Source organism: Notolepis coatsorum (assembly GCF_963971535.1).
Source record: "Notolepis coatsorum genome assembly, chromosome: 5".
NCBI classification, from domain to species: domain Eukaryota; kingdom Metazoa; phylum Chordata; class Actinopteri; order Aulopiformes; family Paralepididae; genus Notolepis; species Notolepis coatsorum.
In genome coordinates, this window is record NC_140169.1 from 141586591 (window position 1) to 141611612 (window position 25022).

At 42.3% G+C, this 25022-nt stretch overlaps 1 protein-coding gene across 1 annotated transcript in view; it reads right to left on the minus strand.

Annotated features, from left to right (window-relative positions):
* LOC311228968 (pleckstrin homology domain-containing family G member 3-like) overlaps positions 1-25022 on the minus strand; it is a 121841-nt gene that overhangs the window by 30990 nt on the left and 65829 nt on the right. Inside the window, exons 3-4 of the mRNA XM_084314938.1 lie at positions 17756-18258; positions 2216-2316 (exon numbers count right to left, since the gene is read on the minus strand). Of these exons, the coding sequence (XP_084171064.1) occupies positions 2216-2316; positions 17756-18258 (604 nt within the window). The remainder of the gene's footprint in view (positions 1-2215; positions 2317-17755; positions 18259-25022) is intronic.

Genomic DNA, 25022 nt, shown 5'->3' on the forward strand with positions numbered 1-25022 from the left:
GAGAGGGCGACCAGCAGGGACTCAAGCCTGCTTTGGACTCTATCTGTGCACATGCTTGCCGTCACGTGTGTACATTAGGGCTGTCACTTTAACACTTTGACTGCCGGAAAACGCTTAAAAGCGCCATTCCCGGCCATGCTCAAGTTGCCGGAGGACGCTTTACAGCGTCCTTATATCAATATTTCAAAAATCTGCAATCGGATTCATATTTCCCCTCCGCTGGCCTGAGATCCACCAGGAGGACCCACTGAGCTCTCTGGCGGTTCAGGAGCGCCATCTGGTGGCCGATCGGCGCAATCGCCAAACAGGAAGTGCTATGGAGGTTGTGCTGGTCGGCCGTATTACTTCCGGGCACTCTGTTTGGCTACCGGGACTCGATCTCGACACAATACATAGCGATCGATTGCCAATAACTCGATAAACAACATGATTTGGACATATATACTATTATACAAGCTGGAAATGGACCCGATATTTCTACATACCATAATAGGTAAATGACTGTTCCACGCTCATCGCCCAACGGCGCGAGGAGGATACGGTAAGATTCAGCGTTATTTTTGATCGTATTCCATATAAACTGTTATGATGAACATATCACCCACACTAGATGAATGATATAACGCTGCCCACGGAATTATAAACGATCCCCCGCCCATCCGGTCATCATCAGATCATACGTAGATCATTCTAGAAGTACGTCCAATTGAAATTTTTTATATCGCCCCGATTGCCATCAAACTGTATTTCATCATCAATATAATGCATTTGGGGCTATATATCACGTTCTGGAGAAAGCTGCAGAAAGAGATGAAAACATACTTATACATTAGACCATACTTTACTATGAATATGTGAATGAAAAAGTTTAACGTTGCTACACAATGAACAATACATATAGGACTTTGAATGGGCCCTAATAATGGCAATGTAGCAATAGAATTTAAAAAGTTATAGCCCTGCAAAGAAGGGGAATTTCTCTATAGACAAATAGCGCTGGCAATCCAGTCATTTTCCGGATTTCTGGCCGGCACCCATAGTGTTAACAAAAAATCTAATTAGAAATTCGTTGCACAATTGTAGACAAGTGTAAAAAAAAGAAATAAATAAAAAAAGAAAAACCTAAAAAAAGTCTAAGCTATTAAGTTTTGGCTACTTTTTTTTTTACCATGGTATGTTTGGTATCATTCTTTTCAGCACGGGCTCACCTATATGACCTAACCGTTTAAAAAAAGAATAGTATTATTAAAAAAAAAGAATAATAATAATAATCAAATTCGAATTTCTCCCTTCAAGTTCGAATCTCGTGTTTTTATGTAAATTCGAAATTAAATTCGAAAATAAAGTGACAGCCCTAGTGTATATTTATCTGTATGCATCTCTTTGTCTGAACATCTACAGTATCTCTTTGTGTGTGTGTAAATACACATTTGTGGAAAGCCACTGTGAACAAAAGTATGTATTTTTCCTACAGCATGGGGGTGATCCGGCATCCATTGACTTGCAGTCTTATATCCACCACAAGACCCCAGCCACCAAAACCACAAACTGTTGGTGGCAGACGGTACCGCAGTCTCAGGTCCACATCCAAGAGAACACTGAACAGCTACTTCCACCGGGCAATCAGACTACTGACGGACACACTCTGAATTATCACATGAGCATACGTCACAAAAGCACCTTAAGTGACTTACACACCACACTTATTACACACACACACTGCTTTTTACACTGTGGAATAATTTTTTTTTTATTCATCTACTGTTTTTTATTTTTTTATATAAATTTTTACCTTGTATTGTATAGATCGTTGTATATTATACAAATCAACTACGGTTGAAGAGCCGGGAAAAAACAAGCATCTCACGTTCTTCTGAATGTATGTACATTTAAAAAAGCTGTGACAATAAAATAATCTGAATCTGAATCTGAACTTGATCCGTCTCCTGGAGGGAGTAGTAGAAAACAGCTAAACACCCAGGGAACTGGATGAACAAAAGGTTAACCCTTTCACTACCACACTACAGAAGGTTAACCCTTTACTATCACACTATAGTAAATAGTAAAGGGTTAACCTTCTGTAGTGTGTGGTAGTGAAAGGGTTAACCTGCTGTTGTGTGGCAGTGAAAGGGTTAACCATCTGTATTGTCACAGTGAAAGGGTTAACCATTTGGTAGTGCGGCAGTGAAAGGGTTAAGATGTTCACGGCTCTCACCTGTTGAACTCGTAAATGTCCTCGATGTTTCCAAAAAGGGCGCAGACCTGCTCAGGCCGGATGGCCAGGTCTGCCTGGTCGATGATGTGAGCCAAATAGTCCTGGAACACAAACACAAGAGTATGAATGAATGAATGAAAACTTTATTTGACAGATTGCAGAATGGGTACAATACAGTACGGCTCAATACACACAATTGTTAAGGGGATGCAGACCAGAGAAAGATTTTTGTCTTGTTTACATCAGGGTCCCCCATTTTCAATTCATAGTGACATTTATGACATATACAACATGCATGACATCATGACATTTATGGCATAGGGACATACATGACATACAGGTATTTAGTACCATTACATTTGTGACATATACGATGTGCAAATATACAGTACTGTTACCCATAGATCCTGACAGAGTATATACATATGATGGGGAGGAGACTGTCTATTAGGAGGGGGTGGGGGCATTTGGACATTTACGGTGGCTAGTTTCGAATTGCAGCCTCCCGTAGGTGCTCTTTAAGAGCGGTTTTGAATGTGGGTAGTGATTCACATTCCTTTACAGCTTTGGGTAGGGCGTTCCACATTGATGTGGCATAATTGCAAAACGTGTTTAGTCCCTTGTTTGAGCCGAATCGGGGTTGAACATGATTTGTGGAGCTCCCTCTGGTGTTGTGGTCGTGGTATTCACTGACCTTTGGGAAGTATTTTGACATGTACATGGGTACCTTAGTCGTATAGTGTATCTTGTAGACCAGGCCCATTGCAAGTTGCTGTACTCTGTCGTCTACTCTAAGCCATCCCAGGTTGTCAAAGTGGGCAGGGGTGAGGTGAGTTCTAGGAGTAAGGTCAAGCAGAAGTCTGACCAGTTTGTTTTGTGATGTTTGTAATCGGTGTTAACGGTTTCAAAAGGTTTCCCCTCACAAATCAAAAAGCTGCTTGATGGTTCCGATGGAAAACGAAGAGGGAGAGATGGTAGTAACTTTGGATAAGGGTAACATTTTTTGCTTTGCAACTGATAACACTACTATAGAATAAAGCGTATATATAGATCTGACCTCTTCCTATGTGTCCAACATGCAGAGAATCAAGTCTCTTTGCTGATACCAATACCCTTTTTTAGTCTGGTATGGGCCCGGTATCCGATACCAATACTAGGGGTGGGGGAAAAAATCGATACGTGGTAGTATCGCAATACTTTGCATGGCGATACTGTATCGATACAGGGACGCCAAGTATCGATATTTAATTATTCATAAAAAATAAATAAAACTTTATTTTATTTTTGTATACGATTGTTCATTTCAATACCTGTAATAGTACAGTAGTCCACACACACACACACACACACACACACACACACACACACACACACACACACGTGCATTCAGTTAAGTTGGAATATGACTGTAATACAAACAGTTCAGTTTGTCAGGTACATGCAACACAGATTACAGTGTTTACATCTGTCTGCTTGAGAAAATACCATGTTCTGCAATAAAAATTATTGAAGTGAGATGAACAGACTGAACTTTATTTTATTAGATAAAACATGTTGACAACGTTTTACTTTGCAGTTGAAAAAAGGTAATAAATCAAATGTGATATTAATATCGCAATACTCAGCGTATCGCGATATATTTAGTATCGTGTGACGCAAGTATCGCGATAGTATCGTATCGTGAGGTCTCTGGCGATTCCCACCCCTAACCAATACCCTCTTTTAGTCTGTTATGGGCCCGATATCTGATACCAATACCCTCTTTTAGTCTGTTATGGGCCCGATATCTGATACCAATATCCTCTTTTAGTCTAGTATGGGCCCGATATCCGATACCAGCATCGATATCAGTGCATCCCTTGGCTTACAAGCATGTGCAGTCAAAGTATTTACATCACATACACAAACCATCCACTAGAGGGAGTAGGAGGGCCAGCCGATGGCCTCCAGCTATGACAGTCGACCACTCACACAATGCTGAAATCTGGATTGCATCATCAGTTGACTTCCTCGTGTCGTTACTTGTTGCCTTACTGACGTCTGTCCTGTTTTCTCTGCTGTGTTTAAAGTGCTCACAGAACGGACAAGCCTGTTGCATGAGAAATCACACATTAATGCTCTGCCCTGTCATATCTGGTTGTTGTTCAGGATCTGGCAGTGGTCCATCCGTGATGTCATTGCTTAATGTGTGATAATAATCGCTATCTCCTTAACTATTTCCAGCTGTAGTAGAGGCCCAACTCCAGGAATGTAGAAGACATAGTTGAAGATATAGTGTCTGCCGTTCACCAGCAGAGGCCTGCCAGTGACAAAACTTCCGGTGGCGTTTCTGGGGGGGGGGGGGATGATGAGAGCTCTTAAAACCATAGGATTGAGGTTGAAAATCGCTGAAGTGGCCCTTTAAGCTGCCACTTTAGTAGAACTCTTCAAGACTCAGCATTCTTACTTCTATGTAAGTGCATCTACTACTAAGCTAGCGACCACTGCTGTCCCCGTCATCTGCCGTCAACACCGTCCACCACAGGTGTCTGGCTCCTCATTCACTTCCATTCGATTTGGGGACCTAGTCTAAAATAGCATACCTCTGAAGCGTAAACTAACTACTACTGTTGTGCATATTTCAATAAAACAGTAATTTGCCCTGTATGTAATGTTCGGGGAGTGGTTACCATGGTGGTTACCCGCTGCCTTGCTGGAAGAAAGATTCCAAAGATTAACGGCAACATTAGCTCTAAAGAACAACAAGTACCTTTTGACTCAGAAAAATGTATTACGCAGAATAATATTGCGTTGTATTGTTTGTTTATAATTCAGAAGTGTGATATTTAGACTTGGTCCTAAAAACGTATGGAAGTCAACGAGGAGCCCGACGCCTGGGAGGAGCGGTGGTGTTGACAGCCAACAGCAGGGACAGCAGCTCTAGACTTTACACGGAGATAAGACTGTGGAGTTCTACTAAAGTGAGATATCCCTTCAACAGAATGGTCTGCATCCATGGATAGTTTGTAGATATTTCATTTGACTTAAAGGGGACATGTACTATAAATGTCATTTTTCAGTCTCTAGCATTGTATTATAGTAATAGGGGTTAGTATCAATGTGTTTTAGTGTCTAAATACCATATTGGCGGATTGCTCTGATTCAGTTCAGATAATTTCCTGCTCCAGTAAATTAGCCCATCCTGATTTGAAGGCCTGAGTCACGTTGTTCAGGCTCTGGGTAGAAGACAGTGATGTGATTGGCTCTGTGGTTGTAGCTAATGCCCGCCCACAATCTACATAGACTAGACAGCGAGTGGAAAACCACTTCCTCATACTGCGAGGCAGTGAAACCCGACACCTCTGCATACTCTGGAGGGAGAGAGAGAGAGAGAGATAGAGAGGGAGAGAGAGAGGGAGGGAGCACTTGGGGGGGGGGGGGGACCTGCCGCGCCACACGGGAGAGGGGAGGAAGGGAGGCCCCCCCCCCCCACAAGCTGCCGCAGGGAGAGAAAAAACGAAAGGAAGAGACGGCCTGTCTTTTTTTTCTCTCTCTCTCTCTCTCTCTCTCTCTCTCTCTCTCTCTCTCTCTCGCACCCCCCCCCCTCTCTCTCTCTCTCTCTCTATCTCTCTCTGTCTACCAGTCGCAGACTGTGTGGACTGACTGTCACTCAAAGTGCTTATGGGCGGAGCCAGGCCATAACAGCCTGAAATCTTAAAGCTGGAAAATGATGGTTTTGAGTACTTGATTAGAAATATAAAACAATGCATTTTTTTGAAAAAAACCTTACAGATGTCTTCAATAGACTAACAGGAATTGTGTAAAGTTGCCCAAATAGTGCTAGGAATAGCAGTACATGTCCCCTTTAATGACATCATGTGAATTCTGTGTCAATATCAAGATTACTGAGTCACTTAACATTAGGGATATTCACCTTATTATTACCTGTATTATATATATATATACAGTGTTTCCCATTAATTACCTACACTGTGGCGGCCCGCCACAGTCTAATTAGTTTTATAATGAACCACAAAAAAAAAAGTATTTAAAAAAAATTCAAAACTTTTTAATATAAAGTTCGCCAATAGGGATGTATCAGTAGTATTGGCAGTGGTAGTAGTCGTAATAGTAATCCACTATATTTTTTTATTTTCAAAAAGATAAACCAGTTCAACCAGTTAATTTCTTTGATGGCTCAAATGTACGCTCTAGTCCAGTGGTTCCCAAACCTCTCCTCGAGACACCTCAGCCGTTCCATGTATTTGTTAAATTCCACCACCAGCACACCTTGATTCAACTAATAAACGGCTAGTTAAGTTGAATCAGGTGTGCTGGTGGTGGAATTAGTTATATTTATCTTTTTATACAATACATTTCATCAAAAGAGAAAAGCCCCACAGTCTTCACTTACATTCAACTGTATTATCAAACACTACTTTTTGGTCATCCGACCTTCATTAGTGAGATAACCGATGAAGGTTGGATGAGCGTAACAAAGTCCTTAAAGGGATACTTTGGTTTACACTTGTCGTAGTGTAGTGGATGCAAAGCTTTTAGCTTACTTGCCAAGTCCCGTGATCAGAGCTGTGGCCGGGTTCAGATACATAGGCAACATAGGCAAAATGCTTACCTATATATCTAACACAAAACCATGGTCCTCCAGCACTTTGGATTCTTCTATCACTTGGCACTATTGTTTCTAGAAAAGCACCAGTGTATTACTACACACAGGGTTCCCACAGACGTTGCAAAATGAAATCAAGCACTTTAAGCACTTCAAGGACCTTGTGCGAACCCTGTACACACTGGAGCCAGTTTCAAAACGCTGGGGGGTCGTGGCTTTGTGTTGGAGATGGTTTAACCCTTTCGCCTGCATGTGACGTGGTGTGGATTTCATGCTGCCCGTCTAAAGCTTCCCGCCTTGCTCGGAACCCGGCAAGAACTCTGACTGACGACCACCGGTCTCAGTAAGTAAAGCTACTAGCTTTGCATCGACTTAGGGGTTCCCAAACCTTTCAGGCCAGGGCCCAGAAAATAAGGTGTCAGAGAGCCGCGGCCCAATGCACATCGTCAGGCTTTTTTTTTTTTTTTTTTTGCCAGGCGACCGATTTTTTAAGCCAAATATCACTTCAATCCTATTAAGTTAGTTCAAGTTAGTTATTCATTTATATGTGCTATTTATGAGAGGGCTAACTTGTTGCAAAATAATAATGATAATAATAATAGCCTCATTAAAATACTATTGTTGCTTTGGTTGTTTTCAGCGTTTTATGTGCATAATCTGTTATTTAGTTTGAAATGTTCGTTGAAATAAGTAGATTTTTCGTTTTTGTTTATTTATTAAGTTAATATAAAACCATATAGTCACATTTTAGAATACAATATAATAGAATTTTAGAATACAACTAGAAATACTGTCCTGGCCTGCTTCTAAGTTCAGTGGCCTGACACATTTTTTTTTTTTGTTTTTTATTTTATTTTTTTTAATCATCTCGCGGCCCACCTTTGGGTCGCGACCCCGACTTTGGGAACCACTGGACTACACTACTGGCGGCAAGTATTCCATACAACTTCATGTCCAAACATCACAGTGTGTGCTGCCTGTGCGGCACTTTTTTCTTTTAATGCGACACCTGTCCAGAATCATTCGTTCGCAATATAATTACGCTCCACTGAAAAAAACAAGGTTTGGAATGTTTTCTCATCAACACATCAAGTGTCCCGACAGGACGGGGTTAAGTGTTGTGGTGGAGGGTTACGTTCAACTCACATCGGCACGCAGCTGCTTACATTTACACACCCAGTCAGTCTATTTTAAGTCTACAATCTGTTCACGTAGGGTCACACAAGACACAACAAAGGCTTAAGAATTCCGTTGAAGAGCACACGCCAAGTGCACAGGTACAACACGTCTCGTCCTGCGTGTGTTCTCAAAGTACTGCAACATTTACACAACCTTGAGAAAACATGCTGCTGATCACCATATAGATCACACACACACACACACACACACACACACACACACACACACACACACACACACACGTGTACATACCTCTTTACGTAGTACATACATACAAGCACATACTGTACATACTACAGACAGATGTGCTTACACACTTGAACACACACACACACACACATTTAGTGAGTTACTCCAAAAGGCATGCACACTAAACAAGTTTACCCCTTTAGACAAGTGTGAACTTGGCTGTGGCCTTGCATGGTAAAACTTGCACTGAAGTGATGCAAGGTGTTATCAGCTAAACAGATCTGACCTCACCGCTTCCCTCCTCCACAAATACTATAGCTCTATGAGATCACACAACTGTAGCAAATACTATAGTTCTATGAGATCAGATCACACAACTGTAGCAAATACTATAGTTCTATGAGATCACACAACTGTAGCAAATACTATAGTTCTACGAGATCACACAACTGTAGCAAATACTATAGCTCTATGAGATCACACAACTGTAGCAGATACTATAGGTCTGAGATCACACAACTGTAGCAAATACTATAGCTCTATGAGATCACACAACTGTAGCAGATACTATAGGTCTGAGATCACACAACTGTAGCAAATACTATAGCTCTATGAGATCACACAACTGTAGCAAATACTATAGTTCTACGAGATCACACAACTGTAGCAGATACTATAGGTCTGAGATCACACAACTGTAGCAAATACTATAGTTCTACGAGATCACACAACTGTAGCAGATACTATAGGTCTGAGATCACACAACTGTAGCAGATACTATAGCTCTATGAGATCACACAACTGTAGCAGATACTATAGCTCTATGAGATCACACAACTGTAGCAAATACTATAGCTCTATGAGATAACACAACTGTTGCAAATACTATAGCTCTGAGATTACACAAGTGTAGCAAATACTATAGCTCTGAGATTACACAAGTGTAGCAAATACTATAGCTCTGAGATTACACAAGTGTAGCAAATACTATAGCTCTACGAGATTACACAAGTGTAGCAAGCAAACACACGCAATAAAACCCCTTCTGTTGCCTACTCATATAGAACATCGAAGAAACCGCATCAGCCTTTTTAAATTGGAAGAGTCTGCATAGAGCCAGACTAGTATATACAAAGTGACCCTTCTATCGCCCTCTTCCGACTAAATCATTTAAAAAAAAAAAAAAAAAAAAAAAAGCATGTCTTCTTCCCTGGTTGGTTTCACTGAGGCATGTCACCTGTTATTCCCAGATCACCTTTAAGTCAAGGCCTTTCTACACCGTCTACAGCTGAAGAGCCTCTCTTCAGGGTCCTGACCGTCTGGTACCTTCCTCTAAAGCTGCGGTGACACCTGCTGGAGTTATTAAGAGTGGCTGTGTGATGATGGAGGACAGGACGCACCCGGGAGAGCACTCGTCTGGTTTCTCCATCTCCCAGGTCCGCGGAGATCCCCCTGGGGGAGGAAGCAGTCAGCTGACTGACTGACGTAGCGGGGGAAACCGCTCCGTGCCTCAAGGGGTCCTACACATGTTTTTGGTTGTTGATCCAATTCCAAGACATCTCCATGACGATTCCATGAGAAATAGCCTCATAACAAATAATCATGACCTGCATTATCATCCATGACCTACATGATAATAATGTTTAATGGACACATACAATTTTCCATATTTTTTCCAGGCCTGGAAAGCAAGGTTAAGCACATTAAGCCTTTCCTCTATTAGTCGATACATTTAGTTTTGTTGTCTTGTCTTTCATTTGCAGCCTTCATTAACACTTTGAGTGCCAGCCACGGCATAATTCGTAATTTCATGCCAACAGTTGAGTGCCAGGAATGAGATATGCTGTTTTTTTATCGTTATTTTTTTTATTAGCAATTTCCATTCATATTTCATCAATCTAGCCTCATGTTACCACTGGCACTCTCTCTGAGCTCGAATTGGGAAAATACCGCCCCCTATCGTCTCTCCAGATGGTACTGCACCCCATTGGATTAGACTGAATGAAACGCATGGCAAAAAAAGAGTCCGGAATCCACATTTTACTTCTCAGGCATGTAACTCGAGCCGATCGGACTCATTGTGGACCATCAGAACAGCGTGGAATATATGTTTCCAGTACCCAGCGTTGGATCAATAAACGCGATCAGGAATTGGAATAATCTTTTTGGAGAACATCTGATCTGAGGTAAGGAATCTATTTTACCAGTATTGGGATAATCAGAGCTGTTTTCACCTATATATCAACGTGTTCCATATGTGTGTGTGTGGCTGTGAGTGTGTGTAGCTGATCAGGAAATAAGAGAATAGATTTTTCAGCCCGCTTCTATAGCGTGCATAAGTACACATATGCTATCGATAATCTAGCGTTTATTTGAAAACGATTCATAAATAGGCAGAAAAATTACAACGTGTTTGTGTATTACAGTAAAGCGCGATTCCTGCAGAATCTTAAATTTTTTCTGAAAGTTTTAAAAAACTAGCGTTTTTCAAAATGGTATAAAACGGAAATGAACCGATTAAAAAACAATCCGTTTCGACAATGTTGACTGCAAACAAGTCATTGATAAGCGACGGTCGTATTAGACACATAGCCATAATTTAAGATATAGTTTATGCGTTCACAAATGCGAGTGCTCTGTCATTGAATAGAGAGGTGGCATTCAACGGGGTAAATAGGACACGGAGGCCGGCACTCAAAGTGTTAAGCAAGGATCACAATGTTTTTTTCACATCTATTTTACAGATGTGTCAATTAATTAGGTTAGTTGATCAGTTGACAAAATCCTGTGACACTGAGGTTGTCTAGTTGAGGACAGTTGAGGATAGCCCTAATGTACTATATTGAAAGCACCTGGCTTTCAATGGTAGCATTATGTGTGTACAGTATGTGTAGTAGAGTAGGCCTGCCTGAAGCCTCATAAACCAAGGAGGTAGACATGTTGCTTCCCATGCAAGATACCTGGCTTTGAATCCAGGGGGGGGGGGGGGGGGGGGTGAGGGTACAGCTCTGTCTGAAGAATCCTAGGCTTCGTTTCATTAGTTGTTTAACTTGCCCTCGCTGATTTTCCCTCTGCCCTTGGTAATACGTAGCGACTTGCAGAGACTGAAACGGAATGCACTTGCCCTCACGCAGACAAGTAGGAAATCTAAAGCTTTAGGGAGTGAAAGTAATTACAGAGTAATGAGTCAGAAAATATCACAGATAGTTAATCTTGATATTGTTTGTTTACTTACACTAGTCTGTTCAGTCATTGGTTCTCGCACAGGAAACGCAGAAAAATCGCAGTGCATTCTGGCTAAAATGGGCCTCTGAGTGTACTACATCGCTGTTGAATCTCTCACACCAATACTGTGCTGTCTGAACAGCATTGTGCCTGTAGGTAAGGTACTGTAAGGCATTTCTATGTTGATGCGTGGTTTCGGGGGTAAATGGAGTTTGTTTATAATGGCGATTTGCGCCCCCCCCTAGTGGTGAGAAAATAGCTATTGCAGGTTTTACGCGTGGAAAACGACTATTGAAACGTAGCCTAGTATGAATAACATCTCTCTTGGCCGGTGACTTTTCCATGCGACAGACCCGAGTTCTTCAAATGTGTTACACAGTGTACTATTCAGCAAGGGCGTAACTCTGTTGTCAGTGGTGGAGGGGACAGATTTGGGGGCGTGGTCAGTGGCGGAGGGGTGCTACGTATAGTTGTATGGTCACGGGGGTGGGGGTAGGGGGCCCCCCCCCCCCTTTTCGTAGATTTATTTTTTTAATCAGTTGTGCAAGTCAATTTTGGTGAGTTGTTTCTATATACAATTCACTTATGACAAGTCATAATGCGGCACGAGTCTCGAAACGTGCGTAGTGTGAGAGAGAGAGAGAGAGAGAGAGAGAGAGAGAGAGAGAGAGAGAGAGAGAGAGAGAGAGAGAGAGAGAGAGAGAGAGAGAGAGAGAGAGAGAGAGAGAGAGAGAGAGAGAGAGAGAGAGAGAGAGAGAGAGAGAGAGAGAGAGAGAGAGAGAGAGAGAGAGAGAGATGCTATTTATCACAGTTTCACACCAAACTGGGGAGGGGTGTGTAGCCTATTTGAGCACACCTGAAGACTGGGCTGTTGTTGATATGCAAAGACAGCTGTGGTACTTACTTAGCGCCGGGTGCTCACCTGGCTACTTGACTTTGCACGACAATCAGAGATGGCCAAGCAGCCGTTTTCCTTGTGGTCCTATCACGTCGCGTCACCGTTTATTATCGTGCAGGGGACACTAACTGCATTCTGAAAACATGCCGGGGACATGTCCCCGGTGTCCCCCCCCCCCCCCCCCATAGTTACGCCCCTGCTATTCAGCATGCACCGGTATACACCTACACTTTGAGTAAACCGCTCACATCCTTACACCCACCCATAGACATCAATGCGCACGCACACACACACAAACACACACACACACATTTGACCACTTTTTCCGTCAAACGGACACAATGAGTAATGGATGATTGGGGCGGGGTGGCACTTAGGAAGGGAGCCCAGAATAAGCTGAATAGGTGAGATCCTGTACGCCGACGACAACACACAGTAAAGGTTGACATGTCCAAAGCGAATGCCAGGGAACGGGGGTCAGCGTGAGGTAGCGGCACCAGGAATAACACAAGAGGATGTCATGATGTGCTCAACACCCCGTTATAAATCACTAATTACCGTTTCAGTGGAAAAGTCAACAGTCTTCTCCTGTGCACGTTCTGGGACTCACTGGCATAGAACTTTCTCTCTCGTTTTCCAAACGTATACCCTGCCCTGTTCTGGCCGTGGTTTCACTCTCGCATCTCTCCCGGTCGGTGGGGGGATTCCGGAGAGCACGGGACCTGCATGCAGCGTATCGGTTTACTTCTCTGCTGTGGTCAAAAGGGCTTGCATGAAAATGAAACCAGACCACTGGCCTTTATCCAAAAACCACAGTTAAAAAAAGGGAATTTGATGGGAAAGGAGTGTTTTTTTCTCTTCTTCTTCTTCTACGGTTTAAAGATTGGTCAGGTTCAGCTGAAGAAGCTGGTTTGTCATGTACAGTATATATCCCCCAAACTGTACATCATCCTGGCACAAAACCTTTTGGTTTGAGAATTACTATGAGCTAACACGTTGGAATATTTCCCACCAAATGACATGAATGAATGAATGAATGAATGAATGAATGAATGAATGAATGAATGAATGAATGAATGAATGAATGAATGAAAACTTTATTTAACAGATTGCAGAATGGGTACAATACAGTACGGCTCAATACATACAATTGTTAAGGGGATGCAGACCTGAGAAAGACGTTTGTCTTGTTTCCATCAGGGTCCCCCATTTTCATTTCATATAGACATTTATGACATACACAACATACATGACATTTATGGTATTTAGTACTGATACATTTGTGACATAAGCGGTATTCAAATATACAGTACTGTTACCCCTAGATCCTGACAGAGTATATACATATGATGGGGAGGGGACTGTACATTAGGAGGGGGTGGGTGGGTGGGAGGGAAATATACATACGGCGGGGAGGGAATATATACATGCGGTGGGGAGGAGACTGTCTATTAGGAGGTGGTGGGGGTTTTGGGCATTTACGGTGGCCAGTTTCGAATTGCAGCCTCCCGTAGGTGCTCTTTAAGAGCGGTTTTGAATGTGGGCAGGGATTCACATTCCTTTACAGCTTTGTAATCATCATCATCTCATTTCATTTTTCACCCATTGTTATGATGACATGGGGGGGGAAAAAGCTAGTGTTGTTTTTATACTTAATACAGTTCCACACTAGTGCATTACAATGCCATGTAATCTATTTTGAGATTATATTTTGACATAATTTGTACTGGTGCTGCTTATCTTTCTTATCAGTCGAGCGTGCCAGGCGTGTCCGACTACAGCCTGTAATAACCTTCCCTGCCTCCCTGACTGGAATAGGCAGCTGGTTAAGTTTGCGTAGTCTAACAAAAATAAGTTCAGTCGAGGAAACGGCACGGATCGGAGCTGAAACAGCTCGGACATTGTAAAGACTGTTGTTGCCTACTCAACACGTTCAAGCAAGCAAGTGCCAAAATGAATCAGTCTACAGCCGATCCTTTAAAAAAAATTTGAATCCCTACCCACCTTCAAAACCGCTCTCAAAGAACACCTACAGGAGGCTTCTAATTCGAAACTGGCCCCCGTAAATGTCTGAACCCCCCTCCCACCCACCCACCCCCTCCTAATGTACAGTTTCCTCCCCCTCGTATGTATATATTTACTGTTAGAATCTCTGTTTAACAGTACTGTATATTTGCATATCTTGTATGTCACAAATGTAACAGTACGTGCATATCTGTATGTCATGTATGTCATAAATGTCATGATTAGATTAGATGATTAAGATTATTATATCTGTATATCTGTATGTTGTCATAAATGTCATTATGAATTGAAAATGGGGGACCCTGATGTAAACAAGACGAAAGCCTTTCTCTGGTCTGCATCCCCTTAACAATTGTGTGTATTGAGCTGTACTGTATTGTACCCATTCTGCAATCTGTTAATTAAAGGTTTCAATCAGGAGAGAGAAGAGAATGATGAGGGAGTGACGTGCGGCCGCTGAAGGGTGCGAATGATGGAGGGAGAGGGAGCAGAGTTTGAACTCCTGTCTCTCCCCTCCTGTCTCTTCCCCTCCTGTCTCATCCCCTCGTGACTCGTTGAGTCTGATGCGTGAGCCAGAACACTGAGCCTCCCCTGCTTTTCAGCACTGCGATGAAAATAATTGTATTATTTAAATAGTCATCCAGTCGACATACCGGCTCGTTCACGTTAATGGATCTACTCACTCAGCTTAAACCTTAGACATGGACAGTGTCTCTGGACCTTATTGTCTTGGGTCCAGTGTGTTAGGAACAGACAGGTCTGTCTAGGGTCCAGTGTGTTAGAAACAGACCGGTCTGTCTAGGGTCCAGTGTGTTAGAAACAGACAGGTCTGTCTAGGGTCCAGTGTGTTAGAAACAGACAGGTCTGTCTAGGGTCCAGTGTGTTAGAAACAGACAGGTCTGTCTAGGGTCCAGTGTGTTAGAAACAGACAGGTCTGTCTAGCCTCCAGTGTGTTAGAAACAGACAGGTCTGTCTAGCCTCCAGTGTGTTAGAAACAGACAGGTCTGTCTAGCCTCCAGTGTGTTAGAAACAAACAGGTTTCTGGCCTCATCTAGGGTCCAGTCACAGTGTGATCCCCCACAGCCACAGACCGTTAGTTATATAAAGGATAATCCCACTCCACAGGATATCTTAAGTCTTAAAGGGTTCATTATAGTCACTGATGTTGCGGAGTGACTGATTTCCCAACAGAGTAATGATGATCCATACGTACTTAGTGTGTCTTCTTGATGGGACTTAAATACAATTGAGATGCAGAGAGAACTAGCGTATGTGGCTAAACACAATTGGCCGGTCACAAGCCCTCTTCTCTCTCTCACACACGACACACAACACACAACACACACACACACACAATGGTGCACTCTCTCACACACACAACAAGTAGATTGGCTAAGCTCCCTGCTCTAAAGCAACCTGGCTAATGGGATTACTCCTTTAAATGAATGGTGGGTCTCTACTGAAGGTCTTTTCATTACAACTGTACTGCCCTGCAGAAGCTAACTTCCCCAAAATTTTCTTATAGGTGAAATTGAACTTCTCAATGTCTGTTTTATCTTGTAACAAAGTTTCAGAGTTCAATCTTGCTCTGTTTTAGAGAAAAAGGGTATAAAGAATTGCAGTAACGACAAAATCACTGGATAGTCAAATAACTTTAAAGCAATTTGTTCTCCGTTTCACTGTTTGAGTGGTTACTGCGGTTAGCTTCTGCAGGCCAGTGTAGAGATCCAATGGAATCCACGATAAGAGCACAGCCAATAAAGGACCGTTTATGAAATGTTAATATTGCAGTGCAATTCCATGAAAACAAATAGATGTCATCAAAGTGTTTTATCTGGTCTGGTCTGGTCTGAGGATTACTGTAGGTCTATGGAGAATGACTGTCTTCAGTATTTGAGGTGTACTCTCTGGTCTGGTCTGAGGATTAGGTCTATGGAGAACGACGGAGTCTTCACTGGGGGGGTTTGTAAAACAAGGCTTTGTTTATACAGTACGTGTACGTGATCTGCATTGTTAGCAGGGCCATACCAAATTTTTTTAATATTCAAAGCTTGAATAAGGTTTTCGAACAAAGCTTCAGATATTTAGCGATCTCATACATCACCATATTTGGTCTCCTTTTAAAAACCGACCTTATTATTACCATCATTACTTAAAATGCTGCCAAAAGGGCAATCTCTTGGTCATCTTTAGACTACCAGACTAACTAGCTTGAAAGCGTTCACTCACACACACTAGCCTATAGCTAGAAATCTCACCGAATTAATTGCACACCTGAATTGCACACGTTTGAATGTTGAAAAGGCATGAAAATTATCAACGGAAGGTCACTGGTTCAATCCCTTGCACCAGACAGAAATCTAGGCAGGGGAACAATCCCTCAAAGAAATTGGGTAGAAGTGCCCATGAGCAAGGCACCGAACCCCAAATGGCCCCAGGAGGGCTGCTCGGTAGCCAAGAGTATCAAGTTTCAAGTTTCTTTATTAGTTGTCATAAAAAAAATACAAAATACTTTTCTACGAAATGCTTTTTTCTGTTATGAGCTCCTGGGAGTGTGCTAGATAAAAATAGATAAAAAGTATGAAATAGAAAGTAAAACTATAAAAATGAACCAAATAAAGGTCTCGACGGAGCCCACAGAGAGGCTGCCGGACAGTGCAGCGCCATTATCAGACTGCACTTTAGTTTGTATATTGTTTGTATATATTGTATAGTGTTATTCCTCCTTTACTTTTCTTTACTGTATGAAGCACATTCTCAGGGGCTCATATACAGAACAAAGCATTTCACTGTGAAGTACATGTACGTTTATATGTGAGAAATAAAAACAAACTTGAACCTGAACTTGAACTGTGGTTGGACCGGGTAGTTCCCAGCAGGTGTGTACTAGGGCTGACCCCTATTAGTCGATTAGTCGACTAATCGGTCGAAAGGAGCCGTAGTTGACTGGCCAACCTCTTAGTCGAATATATATAAAAAAAATAAAAATAAAAAAGTATTATTCTTTTTAATTTTTTTATCATTCTTTCCAAAAGAAAAGAGGCCTAGAAGCGTGACTAACGCTAATGGCACGCATACCAGAGGCTAACTGCCTACGAAAACAGGCACAGAGGCACTGAAAGAGGATTTCACCCATCTAATGAACACACTAGACTAGACAAATATCAAGATGTATCCATCAGTGGACCAATTGCATGCTTTTGCAGAGGACAAGAAGCCTTCAGTCGACTCCTTCAGACATTAAGCACCCCCCACAGCACAAATGGAATGATAAATAAAATATTATACTTTTTAATTTTTTTTGTCGACCAATAGTCGACTAACGGCAAATTTTGGCCAATCATAGTCGACCATCCAAATCCTTAGTCGGGGACAGCCATAGTGTGTACAGAATGTGTGTAACTGTATAAGCGCGTACCTCCACGATCATGCGCAGATCCCTGACGTACATGCGCTCGGTCTCGATGAGCTCCATCACCACCCGGTCCAGGTAGGTGAGCTGGGGGTTGGGCGCCATGATCTTGGACCTAAACGTGGCGCCGCTGCTGCTGCCGCTGTTGTTGTTGTTGTTCCTCTGGAGGAACTTCCCGCCGCGAAAGGTGCTCTCTCCCCCGGCAGGTTCACCCGCATCGGGCCGCGTCCCGCCCGGATCGCCTTCCCCCCCCGGGGGGGCGGGGCTCAGGTCCAGGTCCAGGTCGATGTCCTCTCCGGCAGGGGGGGCGGCGGTGTCGGCGCCTCCGCCGCCGGGCGCAGCGGGGATGTCGTCCCGCGACGAGCCGGACCCCGAGGACAGGGTGGAGATCAGGCTCACGGGGCGCCGACCAGCGGAGGAGGAGGAGGGGAAGTCGGAAGAGTCGGACGGCGTCGCCGATGGCGCCCGGTCATTACTGCCGATGGAGGCGGTGGACAGGCGGGGAGATTCTGGGGGAGAGAAGAAAGTGGTTTTAAAAAAAAAACATATACTGTATATACAGTATCGCGTTGAGGTCCTAGTGATTAAATATCTAGATTTACAAGAGGTGTCGAGTGAGATGCGATCTACATCAGCATCAGGTGTCAGACTGAAGAACAATATCTGTAGAGTTTCAACATCTTAAAGCAAACAAAGAGTGTTCTCAGAAAAAGGCCGTTGAGTAACAGGGTCACCGTTTAATTTCTTCTTGGATTTTTAGATGTTTGCGTTTGTGTTGCATAAGTCCTTTGGAAACCCGTGAAATAAAGATCTTGATTGTATCCGTGATACCAGCCTGTGACTGAAGGAGACCAGTGATGTTTTATCGCTGTCCCTGCTTGCGCAAAATACTGACTTGCACAGATTTGCACACACTACACATGTACTGTAAACTGATGCTTGTTATTGTGTGAGTTGTGAGTTATGCGAGTTAGACTCATACTCCCAAGATGCAACACTGAACATCACAGGAAGTCCTTCATACCAACAGCCATCAGACTGTACAATGCCTCACTGTCTCACAGAGCACAGAGTAAATCCCTGTATATCTTCCTGGACATTTACATTTTGCTGTACATTTTATGATTTTACTGTATATTTTCGGAACTAGGAGAGATATAATGACTGTGTATATGTGTAACTAGGATATGAGGACTGTGTGTATGTGTAAGTTGTAACTAGGAGGGATATGAGGACTGTGTATGTGTAACTAGTAGGGGTGTAACGATGCATCGATTAATCAAAATGCATCGATTCTAATGTGTTCGATTCGATGCATCGATTTGAATACGTTAGAAATTAGAATCGATTATAATCGAAATTTAATTTATGTATTTTTTTAATGTTTTTTTTTTGTGTGTATTGTTTTTATTGACCTATAGTCCATTCATGCTGAGTGAATCAGTTCCCCCAGCCACATTTGTGTATTCAAATTTTTTGGGGGAATTAACAGATTGAAAATGAATCGAATCGTGGTTTGATTGATTGATTGATTGAAAACTTTATTAACAGATTGCAGAATGGGTACAATACAGTACAGCTCAATACACACAATTGTTAAGGGGATGCAGACCAGAGAAAGACTTTCGTCTTGTTTACATCAGGGTCCCCCATTTTCAATTCATCAGGACATATATGACATACATGACATACAGATAGTCAGTACTGCTACATCTATACATTTATGACATACCAGATTTGCAAATACAGTACTGTTTGTGATACAGAAGGAGTCAAGAAAAGGGAGTATATACATTTGACGTAGAAACTGTACATTGGAGGAGGTTGGGTGGGGGGGGGGTTGGGTACGTTGGGATATTGACAACCATACTGGGTAATTTACATTGGAGGTGGTTGGGGGGGGGGGGCACACTGTATAAACAAGCAAAACTGTACATTGAAGGGGGGGGGGGGGAGGAGACACTGTACAAACAAACAAAATTATACATTGGACTATTGACAAAACCATACTAGGTAAATGACTGTACATTGGAGGGGGTTGGGTTAGGATATTTACAGGGGCCAGTGTTGAATTGCAGTCTCCCGTAGGTGTCCCTGAAATGAATGGTCAAATGAAGAGATTTCATGATGCATTGAATCGTTGCCTGAATAATCGTAATCGAATCGAATCGTTGTGAGGTCGAATCGTTACACCCCTAGTAACTAAGAGGGATATGAGGACTGTGTGTGTGTGTAACTAGGAGGGATATGAGGACTGTGTATATGTGTAACTAGGAGAGATATAAGGACTGTGTATATGTGTAACTAGGAGAGATATAAGGACTGTGTATATGTGTAACTAGGAGAGATATAAGGACTGTGTATATGTGTAACTAGGAGGGATATGAGGACTGTGTGTGTGTAACTAGGAGAGATATAAGGACTGTGTATATGTGTAACTAGGAGAGATATAAGGACTGTGTATATGTGTAACTAGGAGGGATATGAGGACTGTGTGTATGTGTAACTAGGAGGGATATGAGGACTGTGTGTGTGTGTAACTAGGAGGGATATGAGGACTGTGTGTATGTGTAACTAGGAGAGATATGAGGACTGTGTGTATGTGTAACTAGGAGAGATATGAGGACTGTGTGTATGTGTAACTACAGGGGGGATATGAGGACTGTGTGTATGTGTAACTAGGAGGGATATGAGGACTGTGTGTATGTGTAACTAGGAGGGATATGAGGACTGTGTGTATGTGTAACTAGGAGGGATATGAGGACTGTGTGTATGTGTAACTAGGAGAGATATGAGGACTGTGTGTATGTGTAACTAGGAGAGATATGAGGACTGTGTGTGTGTGTAACTAGGAGGGATATGAGGACTGTGTGTATGTGTAACTAGGAGGGATATGAGGACTGTGTGTATGTGTAACTAGGAGAGATATGAGGACTGTGTGTATGTGTAACTAGGAGAGATATGAGGACTGTGTGTGTGTGTAACTAGGAGGGATATGAGGACTGTGTGTATGTGTAACTAGGAGGGATATGAGGACTGTGTGTATGTGTAACTAGGAGGGATATGAGGACTGTGTGTGTGTGTAACTAGGAGGGATATGAGGACTGTGTGTGTGTGTAACTAGGAGGGATATGAGGACTGTGTGTATGTGTAACTACAGGGGGGATATAAGGACTGTGTGTATGTGTAACTAGGAGGGATATGAGGACTGTGTGTGTGTGTAACTAGGAGGGATATGAGGACTGTGTGTATGTGTAACTAGGAGGGATATGAGGACTGTGTGTGTGTGTAACTAGGAGGGATATGAGGACTGTGTGTATGTGTAACTAGGAGGGATATGAGGACTGTGTGTATGTGTAACTAGGAGGGATATGAAGACTGTGTATGTGTAACTAGGAGAGATATGAGGACTGTGTGTATGTGTAACTAGGAGGGATATGCGAAAAGACACATTTTAATTGCCTTGTGTACATTGACAATAAAATAAGTCTTCAAAAGATGCACTAGAGAATTGGGTTCACAACAGTAAGAACCAAACCTTTCACAAAAGGGACGATAGGTACGAGTCACAAAAAACAACAACACAGTATAGTAACCAAGTAAGGGAACTGTTGTCTTTTCATAGAGAGTTGAGCAGTTTGTTGGCTTCTCCCCAAAGCCCGTCTCTTTGACCTACATTGAGGAGTTTTCTCAGACAAGAATGACTGGCTCATCATCAAAGCCTGGATGTTTCAATTTGGGAAAAACAGGAATGAAACTACTGTCCGCTCAAAACATAACCTTAAGATACCATAAGGCTTTTCCTATGTTCCACGAGTGTAACTGAAGCTTTCCTCACTGTAAGATACCCTGCTGGATATAGACCCGTTTGCCGTCAACGACTCAAGTGTGTGCGCACGCATCAAGGGGGCAAAAGGAACATAATCCTGGTCAGAACAACAGGGCAGACTACAATATTTGCATTTGTTAGCCATGCTGATGCTAGTGATCTTCTAAACAATCAATCCATGCCAAAGCTATATGTAAAGGGTGAAAGACTCACACTCACAGCCGTGCTGATTTGGCTAGATGACATCCAACCGTTTTCGTTTAAAACAATTTTTAGTCAGGGGAGTGTCATGGTTTCTCCATAGAGCCCCGTCGTACCTTTTTAGCGCAGCAGCTCGCGCAGGTAGGGGGCAACTTAGTCACGTGACTCAGTTGGTATTGCTGATTGGCTCGAACATGGTATGTTTGTATACAGCGAACAGGTCCATATGTTTCAAGAAGGTTAAAGGGTCGGTTGAGAATTCTGGACTCCTAGTCCCATTTCCTACTCATTGGTGGTGTTGTCGATCGGGAGGAGCGCCTTCTCATCGCGATCCACGCTCTTCTTCACACCAGATAACCAGCTTCTGCTTAGTTAGCCACACAAATAATGTAAAGTAATGGGGCCACTGTAAAAAGAATACAAAAGCATTATAATTTACTAGAAAGTGAACCCAAAGCAGACTTTCTGCAGACTGAAGAGTGGCCCCATTTAATTGCATGTATTCTTTTTGTGGAAAGTAGAAGTAGAAGTAGTCTTTATTTGTCATCAGATTAACACACACACACACACACACGTGCGCGCACGATGGGCGAGCCACACATGTGTGTGTGTGTGCGTGTGTGTGTTAATCTGATGACAAATAAAGCTAGCTACAGATGCAGGTATCCAGTATGAAGGACAGCATGGATTGTGCTGATAAATGACTCTCTAAGTGGGAAATAGCGGCTAGGGGAAAAAAGAAAATCACCTTTTAATCATAGGAGCCAGAACCATCCTCAACCTTACAAAAAGGACCTCTAGTGAGATCATCCGTAGCTGTGCCCGATTAGAAATGCACCACATCCTGTGGAAAAGGAGGTCATTTCCTGTAATTGTAATTGTTGGAAGGTGCACTCTCCCCAAGAGTGTGCACATCTCCATCAGGACACAGGAGCCCTGGGGTTCTCTCTCTAGCTGCTCATTAGCTTGGCAAGGTGACATCCTGAGAGCAAGGTGTCTTATAAAAGCTCTTCTGGTATATAGCGTGTTTGTTAGTGGCCCTCGGAATAACAGACCCATATTGCGAAAGGCAGTACTCATGTTTCTTTGAAGTACATTATATTACATAGCATAAAGGAATTGTTAAAGAGATGATGCCTTACGGAGACATTTGAGACCTGTGTGTGTGTGTGTGTGTTTATGTAATACGTTTTGCTCATTAGTCTTTTCCAGAATTGACCTTCACATGAGTGCACACGCCAAGACAAACAAGGACAGCTTTGACAGCTTCCATGTACAGTATGGTGCACACGGTTAAAACATGAGGTAATGGTCCTTTAACAACACATCAGCTGGGAAACTCACTAAGTGACTAAGACAAGTGTTTGTTTGTGCGAGTAGTCGCCTAGTTACAATCATTCAGTGGTGGAAAGTAACTACGTATTTTAACTTGAGTATTGTACTAAAGTTACAATTTCGAGCTACTTGTAACTTACGCGAGTATTTTCATTTTAGGGAACTTTATACTTTTAATCCACTACATTTCAAGGGAAATATTGTACTTCTTACTCCACTACATTTATCTGAACCCATTAGTTACTAGTTACTTGTCTTTGAAGAAAGATTTTGCATAGAAAACATGGCAAAAAGGTATGAAGATTATGTACTTTCTTACGACTTCAAGAGGATGTAATCAGAGCAGTATAACTGGACCACATACCACTTTAACATAACCTATAGAGGTCAATGGATCGAGGATGGAAGTTGGAACGCTCCCAAGCACTGGAATACACAAACTTCATGTTGTAGAATGCATACTTTTACTTTAGATACTCAAGTATATTCAATACTTCTCTACTTTTACTTAAGTAGAATTTGAATGGAGGACTTTTACCAGAGTACTCATTTATCTGGGCATTTCTACTTTTACTTAAGTAGAAGAACTGTGTACTTCTTCCACCACTGCAATAATTTCATAAACAAACTCATGATTGGGGGGAGGTGTAGGACACACACAAAAAGTGGAATCTTAAAAGTAAAATAAATAAAAAATAAAAACTGTAGAAAACACAAAACACCAGTATAAAATAACTGGGGGAAAACCCAAAGTAACCACCACTGCCTAGCAGTTGAAAACAACAAAGAAACCACCTGCACAGAGAAAACCCTAGAATCATGAGCTTGGAACGCTCCTTTTACGAAAAACATGAAATGGACAAGCATCCAAACACAGTACACCAAGCCTACTTAAAGGCACTGTACACCTGACACCAATCAGGTGGCAATCGAGCCCACACACCTGCCACACCGCATGGCAATTAACTGGTGTCTGGTGATTGACAGCTCACCAGAGAAAACCCAAAATTAGGGATGTCCGATATTATCGGCCTACCGATATTATCGGCCGATATCGGCAATAAAATGTGATATCGGAAAATATCGGTATCGGTTTTCAAAAAAAATAAAAAATATATACATTTTTCTTTATTTACCCAGGCAAGCAAGTAAGAACAAATTCTGATTTTATTTATTGTCAAAAGTATGCATAATGTTGTGTTAATTCCACAACAAGAGATATGTAATGTTAATTACCTGAAATGATTCAGTTTTTTGGGGGGGAAACCCTGCATATATCGTTATCGGTTGATATCGGTATCGGAAATTAAGAGTTGGACAATATCGGTATATCGGTATCGGTAAAAAAGCCAATATCGAGCATCCCTACCCAAAATACATCCAAAGCACACAAGAATAAACTAGTAAAATCAAACCCACATAAACAGTGATCCATCACACAAACGAGGGAACTGGATGCAACCCAACGCTGGAACGCGAGTAGGACCCAGCATCAAACTGTGGTTATCGACGTTTGGTATCCGATGACACCACCAAACGTTTCATTACCTAAGCAGTTAATCTCGTCAGTGTCAGTGAGCCAATATGCAATGTCTGTTCCAAGATATTAACATTTCTTCTGCTCGACCACATTCCAAAGTCATCCCAGAATGTAACCAAGCCTCCGGCTCACACATCACACGCGGCACATAAGTATATTATTATAATTATTATATTATATAACTCAAAGTAAGGTGTTGGGGAAAAAAAAGTATCGTTGGTATCTGCATTAGCCCCGGTAGCAACATTTCAGTTAAAAGAAAATCCAGCTCATTCTGTAAAATGTCAAAGAAATTATGTAAAAGATTAATTAAGCAATATCCAGTGGTGGAAGAAGTACACAGTTCGTTTAAAAGTAGAAATATGAGT